This window comes from Cavia porcellus, unplaced genomic scaffold (genome assembly GCF_034190915.1).
Source record: "Cavia porcellus strain 051 isolate PalLab524CR breed Dunkin Hartley unplaced genomic scaffold, mCavPor4.1 scaffold_18, whole genome shotgun sequence".
Lineage (NCBI taxonomy): Eukaryota > Metazoa > Chordata > Mammalia > Rodentia > Caviidae > Cavia > Cavia porcellus.
In genome coordinates this window covers 45,002,536-45,017,459 of record NW_026947501.1, presented here as the reverse complement: position 1 = coordinate 45,017,459, position 14,924 = coordinate 45,002,536, and the positions used below count along the sequence as shown (strand labels likewise).

Genomic DNA, 14,924 nt, shown 5'->3' with positions numbered 1-14,924 from the left:
GAAGCAGCCCCCAGAGGATGAAATAGAGAGCTGGAGTTAATGCTGAGCCTGCCACTGCTCCTGGGCCTGTGTTTAGCATGGGACGTGAAAGCTTCACGTCATGTGTGCATCTCAACTACAGCGTGTGGGAGGTGATTGTGATTGGGTAAAGTATAAGAAATATATGAGAATAAATCAGGAATGAAAGAAACAAAAACAGTTCAAGAAGAAAAAAGACTGTACATTTTGCAACTGCTAAAATGAGTGTGTGTTCATTTCCTTGCTCTGTTTTGAAATGGGTTGTGTGTTGCCCCACTGGCTCGCTGACCCTCCCACCTTAGCTTCCTGAGCAGCTGTGGCAGTGGGTGCTTGCCAGCTACACCGTCTGGGTAGTTCTGAATAGGTCGCAGGCATTTCCAGATACTAGTATTAAAAACATGCTAAAATATTTGCCCTTTGTAAGTATTTATATAAATAGTGAAAAAGTCTATAGGGACAACAAAACACAGGCCTTTGGTCCCCATGTGTATATTCTCTGGGCCAAGGGGTCTGTAGGTTTGCCCCGATTGGGAAAGGTAACAGGTGAGCAGAAAAACAAGCAAGCTCAACCCAGGGGCAGCCAGGCTAGGCCGAGAGCCTTCAGTAGGATGGCACCCCAGCAGGATGGCATGCAGTAATCCTGCATGTTACTGCTGCCCTGAGCTCTTGGAGCAGACCTCTTACTTCCAAACTGCTACCCTAGACGTCTCCTGGCAACACTTGGCTCCCTTCTCTTCCAGTTTGAAGGCAGGAAGTACTGTGAACATGACTTCCAGATGCTCTTTGCTCCTTGCTGCCACCAGTGCGGTAAGTTTTACTGCCAAATGTAAAAAGCAAGTTCCAAGTTGCCTAAGCTGTTTCAGATATTACAATGGTGATGGGAGACCGGTTTTGGTACTCATAAATATCGTGAGGAACACTTTCTCTACCCCTTCCCTGTTTTTAACATATGTCAGCTAAAAAGGATCCAGTCCTGGAGAGAACTGGTCTTTGTGGACACCAGAGCAGGGGTTCTTCAGGCCTGGCCTGACTGGAGTTGTCCCTCTGTCAAGGAGGTGCTCTTTGTAGACCCTGTGTCCCAGAAACCCTCAGGAGTCACCTCACTGGCTGCCAGCAGTCTGCCAGATAGTTGCTGGGGACTCTCGCACTTGAGCAGAATGTAACAAAGATCTAGTGAAGAAGGAAGTCAGCTATAGATTGTTAAGAAATGTGCTGCAGGGACATTGGTTAGCTCAGTGGGTGGTGCGTGTGCTTTCAGGCCCTGGATTCCATCCCCAGCACCAAAACCAAAATAATAAAACCAGAGGAAGGAAGACCATGAAGAAAAAAATGTGCTGAGTTTTAGTTGTCTGTGTCAGCGATGCCCAGTATCCAGAAGACATCAAGAGAACCCAGGACATTAAAAGGAAAGCCAGATTCAAATTGATTAAAAAAAAAAAAAGCCCAAAAATACAGTTCTAGGGCCAAACTCAAGGACTCCCACGAAATAAAGACCACATTTTCTATGGGGGCTTACTCTGGGAGGTATCATTGAGGAGAAGTTCCCGCTTTGTGGGAAAAGCTATGAACACTTTCCCCGTTTCTTCCCATGTTCAAGTTACCATGGAAGGGGCCACACTGGACCTGCTTTGTTTCCTTCCTGCAGGGGAATTCATCATTGGCCGCGTCATCAAAGCCATGAACAACAGCTGGCATCCTGAGTGCTTCTGCTGTGACCTCTGCCAGGAGGTGTTGGCGGACATCGGCTTCGTGAAGAACGCTGGCAGGTGGGAGGGCTAATGGGCCTCCATGGGATGGGGTGGCCAAGGTGCTGTCACAGGCTCCCTGCATCTGCCCTGCTGGAGAGGGAGCCTCATGCACTGGAATCACCCCTGGCCCTGGGGGACCCGTGTATAGAGGGAATTGTACTGAACACCAATCCTTAGCATGGTTCCATTGTTAGAGCACAGGACAGGTGTTGTAAAACATGGTTTCTTTGTTTTAAAGACGTGCGAGAATCTTGTTTCTTTCTAATGATTAGAAAGAACTTAAGGGCTGGTCCGATGGCAGTGGGTTATCAGAACTTATTAACATTAGTGTCACTAAAGTTGGTATACCACCACCCCCCTGCTAAATTTGACTGGCTTTAAAAAAAAAAAAAAAAAGAACTTAAAGACTGAATTTCCATTTTGTCTTGCTTAGACACTTGTGTCGCCCCTGTCACAATCGAGAGAAAGCCCGAGGCCTGGGGAAGTACATCTGCCAGAAGTGCCACGCCATCATTGACGAGCAGCCCCTGGTTTTCAAGAACGACCCATACCATCCTGACCACTTCAACTGTGCCAACTGCGGGTACCCAGTCCTCTCCCTGTGCTACATGGTGGGGGGTTCCGCTGCTCCCAGAGAAAAAACTGTCTGTCTGCAGGGTGCAGGGTGGGAAAGCACAGGCCTGAGAGAGGCCAGGAGGGGCCAGCATATGTAGCTGTGTCTTGGCCTTGGGTGGTGTGGGCCCCCCTCGCCCTGAGTACCCTGCAGGAGCATGTGTACATGTATACATGATGCCTGCTCAGTGCATGCAGTAGCTTTCAGACATTTTCCACTGAACAGTGTGAAAAGAAGCTGTGGACGTTTTGACTGTGCAGCTCCTGAGAGTGGTGTCATTTTCCTGCAGAATGGCAGTCCTCCTTCAGGCCTAAGAGTCATTTTACATCAAATGTGAAGTTCATACTGAAATAGCCCCAGTTTTCCAACATAGTGTCCCAGAAAGTTATTTACAAGTACAACTTTTAAATTGTTATAATTAGGGTGTTACCTTAAATTATGCTAAATTACATTTACTTTCACTTGATTACATTGTTAATTTTTTGGTGTTCAGATGTCTGTATGACTTGTTAGATGATTGTTAGGCTATATGAATTTTATGGGCATTTTATTTTTGTTTTTTGTTTTGAGTGAGTCTCTCGATACTGCCCAGGCTGGCCTCAGACCTCTAGTCATCTTCCTGCCTCAGATTCCCGGGCAGTCAAAGTCTGTGCTGCTGCCCTGGCATCCAGCATAAGAACATAATGCAAAAAGATTCCTTACTGTAGCAATAGGAGCATACACACTGAATTACAGTAGGGAAAGAGGAGAGACAGCAGGTAAAGGATCAGCAGAAGAATTTTATAGCGTAAATTCAGCCAACCTTTAAATGAATTAACACTTTCTGCCCCCCACCTTTTTTTTTTTTTTTTGAGGAAGAGTCTTACCCATAGTTAAAGTTGGCCCTAAACACTATGTTGCTTAGACTGGCTTCAAACTTGCAGTGATCCTTCTGCCTGATCCTTCTGCCTCAGCCTCCTAGGTGCTAGGATTACAAGTGTGTCTCACCATGCCTGGCTCACTGAGGACATTTTCTCATCTATCTTTCCCCATGTGGGATTTTTTTTCTGTCCAGTTTTCATTAATGTCATTCCTAGAAGATTATTTAGACTAAGTGAAATCCACACAATTCTATCTGGCCAATTGGGGCCACTCCTGCTAAATGTTTAGTGGCACAAAATAATTGCTAACTTGGGCCAGGGGTTAGCTCAGTGATACAAGTGCCTGCCTGGTAAGCACAAGGTCAGAAGTTTGATCCCCGGTACCAAAAGAATAATAATAATAGCTAACTTAAGCATGGAGGTGGATTTCAGGCATTCCATTGTTTATTTTTGGTTAACCTAATTTCTTTGTCTTTTTTTTTTTTTTTTGGTCTTTTTGAGACAGGGCCTCTCTATGCAGTTCAGGCTGGCCTTGAGTTCACTTTGTAGCCTAGGCTGATCTGAACTCACAATGATCCTCCTGCCCAACTTTTTTTCCTTGTTTTTTGCTACTGGGGATCGAACTCATGACCTTGCGCTTGCAAGGCAGGCACTTATGCTGCTGAGCTAAATGCCCGCCCCCTTAATTTCATAGTAAGCTAGGCTTACAACAGCTGTAGTGATTTGGCTCCTGCTCCTCGGGGCTGGAAGGCAACACTGGGACCACCCCTGGCACTGTGACTTCTTAAGGTGGCTGAGGAGGCCAGTGCCTAGCCTCTTCCTGTGCTTTGCTGTTGTCACAAGAAGAGGCTAGAGATCCCTTGGGCCTGGTCCTTTGTTATTCTGATCATCTCCAGAGCAGATGGAGGAAGTCACACCTCATCACAGTGACCTCTACCTGGCCTGCTGGCCTGTCCATGTGGGCTACCACTCTCAGCAGCTCAAGGGCTTCCCTCTGCGCAGGAAGGAGCTGACAGCCGATGCTCGGGAGCTGAAGGGGGAGCTCTATTGCCTGCCATGCCATGACAAGATGGGGGTGCCCATCTGTGGGGCCTGCCGGAGGCCCATTGAAGGGCGCGTGGTGAATGCCATGGGCAAGCAGTGGCATGTGGAGGTGAGTGCCTGGGGTTTGGAGGTTGGTCCTAAAGGGTAGGTGTGGGCACTTGACAGGTACCTGGTGGTATCTGTGTGAAGAATCCAGAACATTGCATTGCTGCTGGGTTTGCAGTGGGGATGTACTGTGTACTTTGTTCTTTAATCTCCTTGGGCCAAAAAGTGTGGTGGTTCAGGTGCAATGCACACATGCACACCCATGCATACACACACCTTCACAGACATGTACACCCATGTACTGGGAACCTGGTCTAGATCCCCAATCTCCCAAATGAGTGTATAGTGAAGTTATAAATAAATGAAATAAGTGGTGTGTGATTTTTAGGGCTCCAGGAGAATCAAAACCCTCTGCAGAGTTCGAGACTCATGGCTAAGACAGGGAATGTCTCTGGGCAGCCCATATTTACTTAGTATTCAGACAAGGAAGGGCTTAAAGTGGGAAACACGGGAAACCTGACCAGGACCTTGGAAGGATTTCAAGGACTCCTCTAAGCAACAAACTATGCTAATTAAGGAGAACTATCCTAAGAAAAAAGTCTCCAGGTGAATCCTTCTATAGGAGTAAAATGCCTGCAGCCACAGTCTCCATCCTATTAATTGGGCTTGGAGCTAGGTGTCCTTAGCTGTGGCCTATCTTGCCCCCTGAGGCATCTCCTTATTCTCAGTTGAACCATGCCCCGGCCATGCTGCAGCCCTACACCTGTATTCAGTTTCAGTGGCTCCCAACACCCATGCATGCACACATTACCCATGGACACATGCACCTATGCGCACGCGCACATACACACACACTCACCACACAAGGACACGGACACTCCTGAGAGGGGCTGACTCTGCTCTCGGCAGTGCTGTCAGAAAAGGCCTAACCCCAACACAACCTGCCAAAGACTAGAGTGTCCTTGTCGAAGAGAGAGCAGCTCTGGGGTTACTGCAGCTTTGGTAAAAAGTGGCAGATGCTAAGTGACTGTATCATTTTGTTCCAGCATTTTGTTTGTGCCAAGTGTGAGAAGCCATTTCTTGGCCACCGCCATTATGAGAGGAAGGGCCTGGCGTACTGCGAGACCCACTATAACCAGGTATGTGCCAGGCTTCCATCTGGGGCTTGAAGCTTGGCAGTGTTTTGGCTCCAGGGACATTGCTGGCAAATGTACACTGGTCAGCAGGGATTTGTTTTTAACTTTTTACTTGAGAAATAATTTCAGACTCAGAAAAGCTGTGAAGTAAAAATACACAGAACCCTGTGCATCTCTTGCTTACACTCACATTTCCCACTTTGTTTGTGTGTGTTGGATTGTGCCGTGCAAATCACAACCTTGTGTACACAGAGACTTAGTCTGCCAGTGCTTGGATGCACAGGTGCAAAACACATTTTCTTTATAGGAAGCACTTGACAGTGAGTTCAGCATGGCCCTTCATGCCTAAAAACTTGAAGGACAAGAACTCTTATGTAACAGTGGACATTAGTGCTGTCAAATACTTTAATCTGTTTTCTTTAGTTTTCTCACGTGGCCTGATAACGTCCCTGTGGCAGTTCTCCAAGCCTAGATCCAGCTGAGGCTGTCAGGTTCCTTCAGCTCCAGGGCTGGGACATCTTGCTGTGCCTCAGATGAGTTCACCAGCCACGTCCCTGAGACCAAAATGGGCAATGGTGCATGACTGAACACTGGATAGCCTCTGCTTGGAGCACTGTGCCCTGTGCTGGCCTGGTGACACCTGCTGACATCTGCACTAAAATTCACAGCTGCCCTGTGTCTGACAGGCAGGGGGTGGGCAACGTCCTGCCCCTCTGTCTAGGGCCTACCAGATAATGTGAGGAGCCTTAGCCACTGAGGACAAAGCAGCGCCTTGCTGGTTCCTGCAAAGTAAAGGGAAGCAGATCCTTCCCATCCTAGGAGGCCACTGTCCTGGACATGCTGGGGTGGGTCCCACAGAAAGAGCCAAGTGGCCCGGGTGCTGAATGGGAGGTGAAGTCCAGTGTACCTGACCTGCCCTGACCTGACCTTTCACCATACTTGTTCTTTTCAGCTGTTTGGAGATGTCTGTTTCCACTGCAACCGCGTCATAGAAGGTGATGGTGAGTGCCTTAGCGGGAACCTGGAGCAAGGGCCTTGCTGCCTTGTATGGAACGATTGGCAATGTTTCTCCAGTTAGGGAAAGTGGTCATCCCGGAACTGGCTATGTGACCCAACCTGGGAGCCCAGTGCTTTAGGCTGCTGCCAGTGTCATCAGCCAGGCTGCCTGACCTCACAGGGCTGGCTCCCTGCATAAAGGAAGCCACTGTGTGTCCTGGTGGGCTGCACCGATCCTCTCCCCAGGCTCAGGGAAGGCCCCACACGGGGCACGGCTGGCTTCTGAGACCAGCCCAGGACCCAGAGGGGAACCTGAGACTTCAAGGCAGGGATGAGGGGGAGCATGCATCTCTCACTGTCAGTGGTAGGAGAGACTCCTACAGGCAGAAGGTTCACATCTGGATTGTAAAAATTATTTCTCCTAGGCTAGTGGTGGTGAACCTGTGGCCCTTATGCTGCAGTAGGCTCTGTAGCCCTGAAAACTCTACAAGGTCCCCCTCACTGTCCTGGGTCATCTTTTTTTGGCAGCCCCACAGCAGGAGGGCCAGAAACAGGACAGGTTGGACAGGGTGCACTGATGCTGCCTACCTTGTCCATGGGCCAAGGGGCACAGCCTGGGTCCCAGAGACCAAGGAAAGGTCCACTTTAAGGGCAGAGAGGGCAGCGATAATCTTCCAGCACAAGACCTTTTATAAGGAATAATGATGGCCTCAGCACTGACTGCAGCCTGTGGGTCCTGAGCTCTAGAGTTAGCACTACTGAGCTCAGCCTCATGGGAGATGAAGGGACAAGGTTGCCAAGCCCACCGGAGACCCTGGGGACCCCTTGCATCCCCTTGTGTACCCTCATGTCCCGTGACCAGTCTCTCTCCTTCAGTGGTCTCCGCCCTCAACAAGGCCTGGTGTGTGAACTGCTTCGCCTGCTCCACCTGCCACACCAAGCTGACCCTCAAGTAAGTCTGTGCCCAGCAGTCCTGTGGAGCCCCAAGCCAAGCACTTGGCGACCTCCATAGCCCTAGAATTTTTAAAACAGACTGTTTGACCCCTTACTACTTCTTCCTGTTGAGGTCTTCGGAAAGTAAAGGTTCTTCCGTTAATTGTTCCCCGTTCTTTCTCCTGTTCCTTCTTTGTCCTGCTCAAAGGGATAAGTTTGTTGAAATCGATCTAAAACCAGTCTGCAAACACTGTTATGAGAAAATGCCAGAAGAATTTAAGAGACGCTTGGCCAAACGCGAGAGAGAAGCAAAGGATAAGGACAAGCAGAAAAAGAAAAAGCCAGTCTGTCTGTAAACCGTTCTGTCCCTTCTGTCACCGTTTCCACTGCTTCCTTCTTTGGTCAGTCCTCCTAGAGTTTGTCCTCGTTCTGTCTTTTGCTTTATATTTGTTTCCTTTGTGGCATGCCTGGGTGACCAGCAGAGACTGATGTGCAGCCTGAGACCTTGCTTCCGCCAGTGAGTGACGTGGTGTTGGAGCCTCTTGGGGCCGTGCCAACTACTGGGAACGCATGGTCCGTGCTGACCACAGACTCGCTTTTGCGTAGAATGCGGTGTGGCGGCCAAGCGTCCCTTTCAGAACGCAATAGGTGGTTTTCAAATAGTCTAAGATCCTGGTCTGTGTCGGTTTGCTTAAAATCTTTCAGTTAAGAATTCTAAATGTTTGGCGTTGTTTTAAGCTGCACGTGCCCGCATCTGCAGCACCTTACACATGTCAGCAGAGTCTGATTTCCCAGTTGAGGCTCCCACTGCCCAGGTGTCCCGCGCCTACCTCACAGGACGCTGTCCTCACTGCTGCTTGGGGCCAACGGGCCCTTCCCTTCCTGGCTTAGTGGGAAGTGTTTCAGTTTTTGATGTTCTGTTTAATCACCAGCAGGATTGTTCTGTTCTGTACTTCATGGTTATCACTGTCTAAGCTCTGAAATATTATTTCCATTTTCATGTTTCCTTATGTAGAGAAAGAGGCAAATACGAATTTTAAATGTTAGAATACTTGCTAAGTCTTAGTTTCTCTGAAAGCAGGAATAACATTTAAACTTTGAAAAGATGGCAGTTTCTGTAGTTTTTGTTGTAAGAAGACTTTGGGAGGAATTGTAAACTTGCCTTGCTAGTCAAATAATCTGACTTCTCTAGGAAGCATTTAATTTCCCAGCTGGACTGCAGCATTGGAGGGGTTGTTATCAGTATCAGTGTCTCTGTGAAAAACAGCTAGAGAAAAATTCCAAGTCTCTTTTAAAAAAAAAAAAAAGGAAGAGTTTCATTTAAGTATGTGGTTAGGAATTAATGTTGTTAACATTGCTTGCTTTTTTTTTCTTTTTCTTTTTGTCTTTTTGAGACAAGGTTTCACTGTGCCATCCATTCAGGCTAACTTTGAGCTCACTTTATAACCCAGGCTACCGTTGAACTCTCAGCAGTCCTCCTGCCTCAGTCTCCCAGAGCTGGGATTACAGACATGTGCCACCACACCTGGCCTAACATTTCTCTTTAAAATTACTTCCAAGCAAGCCAGGGATTTAGCTCAGTGGTAAAACACCTGTCTGAATCCAATCCCAGGTACCAGAAGTAAAATAAAATAAAATAAAATAACCTCAAAGCAAATAGTGTAGTATGCTTTAAAAAGAATGAAGTGGCCAGCATGGAGGTGCACATCTGTAATCTCAGCACTCAGGAGGCCAAGACAGGAAGATTGCCAAGAGTTAGAGGCCAGCCTGGACTACATGAGTTCAAAGCTAGTCTGAATCACCAAGTGAGACCCTGACTCAAAAAACATAAAAACAAAATGAATAAAAATTATATCAGATTTTACAGTTCTCATCAAACATCATCATGTATCAACTTGATCCACAGAAATCTAAATATAATTGCGCAGCAGATGAACAAGTTCTAAAATTACGTATTTACTCAACTCAGAGAACCTGGATTCCAGTAGCACTAAGCCGTTACATTTGCCTGCTGGAAATGCATTCCCCATGGTCGGGAGGCCAGGTGAAAGTTGTCTTATCTTGGATGGGCTTGGGGGCGCACACCTGCAATCCCAGCATTCAGGAGCCTGAGACAGGATTGCCACAAGTTCAAGGCCAGCCTGGGCTACATAACTGGACCCTGTGTCTTGGGGGGAAAAAGTCTTGTCCAGGACTTTTTGCAAGTAAATTCATTAAAAGAAGAATTAAGTTCTGCAATACATACAGCTGCCAATTGTAAAACACCTGTATCTCCCTTACCAGCCTTGTGTCAGACATTCAGAATAATCTATTTGTGAGTTAAGGTAACTTTTTAAAAGACTCAGTGTTGAGGGGGTGTAGGTAGCAGTGAGCACTTTCCTCATGTCCTGGGCCCCAGCTTGGACCCCAACACCATGAGGGACAGGGGAATGTTTGACACGCTTCAGGGGCACATGCATCATTGACCCGTCAGTCAGTCAGAAGTGCACCAGCAGTGGGTCAGAGCTGCCTGGCAGCAAGACACATGGGGCCAGGTGTGGTGGCGCATGCTTGTAATCCTAGCACTTGGAGGCTGAGGCAGGAGGTGGCCATGCATTCAAGGCCAGCATGGGCTATATAGAGAGTTCGAGGCCAGCCTGAACTGTACAGTGACACCCTGTCAGGAAAAAAAATGTGAATCCTGGCTCCATCATGAGCACGTTAAGGTATGTTTTTGTTTTGTTTGTGTTTAGGGAGTAAAAGACCAACCATTTAATCATTTAATACTGGGAAAGATGAAAAGTTACAGCTGCCTAAATCGAAAATACTAGCATCACTTTGCCTCCACTAAATAAGTCATTCACATTACAGAAAATTATATTTATACTAGATTTCTTATTTACTCCCTGAATAAAATGGAATACACATGCTGTGTTACTCAAGTAGATATAGGAATAAATTATATGGGTAAGTTTTTTAATGGATACAGTGAATTTGTTACATTTACCTCTTAAGGACAGAGGTTAGAATTACAGTTTTTTACTAACACAAATGTAAGTATCATCATGCAGTGTTCATATGATGCAGTAAAATTACTTTTTTAATTTGTATGTTAAATACATTTCCACTAAATCATTTTTGTAATTATTTTCTTTAGGAATAAATTTGTGGAATTTGACATGAAGCCTGTCTGTAAGAAGTGCTACGAGAAATTTCCACTGGAGCTGAAGAAAAGACTTAAGAAGTTAGCTGAGACTTTAGGCAGGAAATAACTTAATTTTATTTTTATCTTCTATGCAAAGATAACCACCATTACTTGCCTTGAGCCACCCTTACCAAAGCTGCATCTCAAAACAGTTGAAAGTGAGGAATGGTTTTATCTCCTTTTTCTCATTAAGAAAACTAGAAAGCCCCAAAAAGTTAAATGTAACTTTTCAAAGTTAACAGAGTCAGCTTTTACCTGACTCAGATTTTTTTTTTAAAGTATAAACATTATTTTACTTTGTATTCCAAAGAAAATTACTTCTCATTGCTGTTGAAGAAGATAAGACGGTAGAAACAAACTAAATCAGTAATTATAAAATGGCAGTATCACTACAAAACAGGTGTATTCAGAATGACTTGATGCTATTTTTCGTTAAATGCAGTAATTATTATGCTTAGTTTTTATTGTGCTTGCTTTGTGAACTTCTTCCTTAGTACAATTACTGAACACAGTAATAGTACCTAGGTAATAGCAGGTCTTTTAAAATTGTGTTTAAACTATATCAAGTAGGGTCAGGAATACAGCTCAGTAGCACAGTGCCTGCCTGGCAAGCATGAGGTCCTGAGTTCAGTTCCTGGCACAAACAAACCCAACAAGTATCTACAAATACAGCCTTCTTATACATAATTGGGAAAATGAAGTATTTTTAACTGTAATACAGCAACAATGCTTCTAAGCTTAATCCCGAAATACGTAGTCTTTGGGACAGGAAATTCTATATAGCTGTGGATGTATCACTTTAAAAAGAAGTGGACTTATATGTATTGGTCATACTGCCTTTATAACTCTGCTAATAGCTATGCTTTATACATAATCAGATTTTCCTTGCCTTAAAAGAATACATACATTATTCAGGGCTTCTGTCTGTTTCATGTAATACTGCGTATAAAGAAGTAATTGACTGAGGTTGGTATAGTCAAATTTATTTACTGTAGCTTAATTACATTTTTTTAAACTTTTCACCTTTTTGGTATACCTAGAGAATACATTGATGTGTTTGAAGTTTTCCTTTTTAAATCTCATAGTTAATTGGGTTTTATGTACTGCAAATAAGAGGTATAAATAGTATCTTTAAATTGGAAGAGGGTTTTAATATCAATTTTGGATCAAAATTAGTGGACTATCTCATTTTATATGAAATTTTATCCTGAAAATACCCTGGCCACTCTTTCTGGATAAATTTGTCACACAAAGCTTTAAGAACATTTTTGAAATGCCACTGTTGCTGTGTTAGCCTTGAAAAAGAAAGTTGCCAGATATATTTCTGAGAGGAAAGTGATTGTTTTTTAAAAATTCCTTAATCCTGTTTTCCCATAAAGAATCTCTCAGGGTGCTGCATTACACACTTCTGTGCATAAACTCTGAAAACCTGACTCTGTGCATTGTAGAAGGACCTGTCTCTGTGTTCAGATAACTCATGAGCAACTAACCTTCCTGTGGCTTCGGAGTTAAAAGAGCCAGAAATGATGGGGCGCAGTCGCAGCGTCTGCGCACTCCAAGGCCGTGTGTGCTGAGGCTGGGATGACAGTGCTCAGGCGTGGCCCTGTGTTCCGGCTCAGCGGGCTGGGTAGGGTGGGTGGGTTTGGGTTTGGGCCCAGCAGGTGTACCCCTGCCCTAAGGCTGTGGGGCCTGTGCAACCACTTTTCGATGGCTCATGGTGCTGGCCGGGCCCCTCCTGCAACCCTTTGCTGTGAAGGTGTCCCTGGTGGGCAGCCTCGTTGAGAGGCTTTCCGTCTGTCTGTCCTTTCTGCAGCAAGCCCAGCTGGAGACAGTGGGTGCAGGAGGACCCTCCCAGAGGTCGGGGACATACCTGCACCTTTGATCACTTTGCCAAAGTATCAGCCTCTGAGTCCAGAAAGTGTTGGGTTGGTGCTGGAGCGGCTGGGAGCTTATAGCAACTACACTTTCTTCACAGCAGCCACACTCTGGGTGCCTGTAAACACCAGCAGAGTCAGGAGTGGGATGCTGGGTGTCATTCACCAGAACCGAACACTCTACAGCGTAACAGGACGTGCAGTTGCATGGATGCAGTGAGCAGTTCCTGAAGGGGCCTGGCTCGGTGCCATCTGGAGTGGTGGTGGCTTGCAGCTGCTTTTGCCATTTCTGTTTTGTGAGATGGGCCACCAAGCCACAGGGAAGGGGACATCAGAGTGATGGGCTCAAGGACGGGAAAGTGAAGGAGCTGAGAGGCAGGACTGCATGGTCATGGGGCACCTTCTGCAGCCCTGCCACATTCCTGGTGATTGCTCCTCCTAGGGTCACCTTCAGGTGCAGGAGTAAGGCATGTGGGCGGCATCTCCCAGCTGAGATGGACACAGCACCTCAGCGAGGGAGTTTTGTTGAAGGTGCACACTGAACAGCTGCCGCACTATAGCTCCAGCTCAATGGGAAACTAAGGCAACAGCAGCTCCAACATCTGCCTCGGGCCGGAGGTTCCTGCACCTGACAAGGAGGACAGGCCAGGAATGCCCACCGGGGTGCAGCCTGGTAGGACCCAGCAGCCTCAGATCGGGGTGCAGGAGGTGGGAGAGCCATGGTGCTTGGAGGTCTCTCTGGACCCCGATGGCCCCAGGCTGTTTCCCTGAAGTGGCACGAGATCAGCACAGCCCGAGCCTGTAAAGGGAAGGTGTGGGGTGCACACTGAGGGGAAGGGCAGCAGGACATGCATGCACACCACTGTAGGTCAGAACTGACCTTGTCACTAGCTGTGGAGTCACAAAGGTGCTACCTGTACCCACCCACCAGGGGCCTGCATGCCTCAGGAAGCTGGGACTGGTTGCAGCTCAGTGTTGGGGTGCAAGTCTGGCTTCCAGCCCCAGCACTGCAAGAAAAGCGCAAGTGGAATCTGCAAAATTGGGCTTAGCAGTGTCTCAGGAAATACAGTGCGGCCCACCGCTTGCCCTGTGCACACCTGGCTTTGGTTTGCAGCGTTTTGTTGACATTCAGCCATGTCTACAAAGGTACTGGCCTGCAGTTTTTGTTGGCTTTTTCTGGCTCTAGATTCGGATACTTTTGTTTTGTTTTTGTTATTTTTGTTTTTGAGGCAGGGTATTACTGTGTAGACTAGGTTGACCTTGAGGTCACTGTGTAGCCCAGGCTGGCTTTGAACTTACAGCATTTAGGGAGAGAGAATAACCTTTTCAGCCAATAGAGCTGAAACAGTTGGACCCCAGTAGGACTGGAAAGGCAGAGGGAGCGGTAGTGTTGCTCTGGTAGTGTTTGTGTGTAGCACATTCCCCAGTGGTGTGGAGAAAAGACAAGGAAAAAGCCACATATCTTTGTATCAGTTCTTTACTACCAAAAAGTATAAAACCCCCAGATGTCCTACAAGTGGTGAGTGGATAAGCAGTGGGACACAGGGCTAGGGATTTAGCTCAGCAGCATAAACACCTGCCTTGCAAGCAGGCAGTCCTGAGTTCGATTCCTGGTACCGATTTAAAAAAAAAAAAAGAGCAGTGGGACACATACTAGAGAATGTTGCTCACAATGGCACATTAACCCAGGGCCACCTGGGCAGTTTTGAGTGCACAGGATATCCAAGCCGAGGCATGCCTGGTGGAGGCTTTCTCCAGAGCTGGGGGCAGGTGGCCGGGAACCAGGTTGAGTGATGCTTATAGGAACCTGTAACTGTCCAAAAATCTGTACTGTAGTACACCTCCAAAATGGTTTTTCTATGTGACTGTACTCATTTTATATTAAAAATCAAGTAATCACGCTGTACCAGTTTCCTTCCTCTCATCCTTCCTTTGCTGGTGCTTTCTTTTGAGGTGAACTTAGGACCTAAGCCTGCAGCTTTCCTTAGCAGCAGTTGCTGGTCTGGCACCCTCTACCCTCAAGCTGCTTTTCCTGCTAGAGTGGATACGCAGGGGAGGGAGCGGCTCCTGTCCAGACAGCAAGCCCACACTTTCCACATGGGTGGCAGAACTCTCCAAATCTGTGATTTTAATTTTTATCTGATATTTAAAATTTAAAGCGAGGTATTCAACTGTTACTAGAAAAGTTACTAATTCTGTTTTTTAAATCCAAATTTTATAAAGTTGAAATACAGATCCAGTATTTCTGGTAAAAATGTAGACTGTGAAGTCAAATAAGTGCACGAAGTTTTCAAAATTTAGTAAAGGGCTGGGAATGCAGCACAGCGCCTGCCTGGCAAGCGTGAGATTGTGAGTTCGATTCCCGGTACCAAAAATAATTTAGTATAAAAAGACAGCTTGTAATAATCTGTTCACAGTATGTGGTGGAATTAAACTTTAATATGTTGGGTTGAATAAAAGCTTTCAGGGTAAA

General features: G+C 46.4%; 1 protein-coding gene across 7 annotated transcripts in view; it reads left to right on the top strand.

Moving 5' to 3' along the window:
- Lims1 (LIM zinc finger domain containing 1) overlaps positions 1-14,924 on the top strand; it is a 102,640-nt gene extending 87,716 nt beyond the window's left edge. For 5 of the 7 annotated variants that reach the window (XM_005004480.4, XM_013154401.3, XM_063229721.1 and 2 more), the window contains 9 exons: positions 759-825; positions 1,664-1,784; positions 2,200-2,349; positions 4,242-4,392; positions 5,375-5,467; positions 6,417-6,465; positions 7,337-7,412; positions 7,602-7,794; positions 10,530-14,924. In XM_005004480.4, coding sequence (XP_005004537.1) covers positions 759-825; positions 1,664-1,784; positions 2,200-2,349; positions 4,242-4,392; positions 5,375-5,467; positions 6,417-6,465; positions 7,337-7,412; positions 7,602-7,749 — 855 coding nt within the window. In that variant the 3' untranslated portion in view covers positions 7,750-7,794; positions 10,530-14,924. The remainder of the gene's footprint in view (positions 1-758; positions 826-1,663; positions 1,785-2,199; positions 2,350-4,241; positions 4,393-5,374; positions 5,468-6,416; positions 6,466-7,336; positions 7,413-7,601; positions 7,795-10,529) is intronic. The other 2 variants (XM_003471613.5, XM_003471614.4) reach the window with 1 other exon arrangement.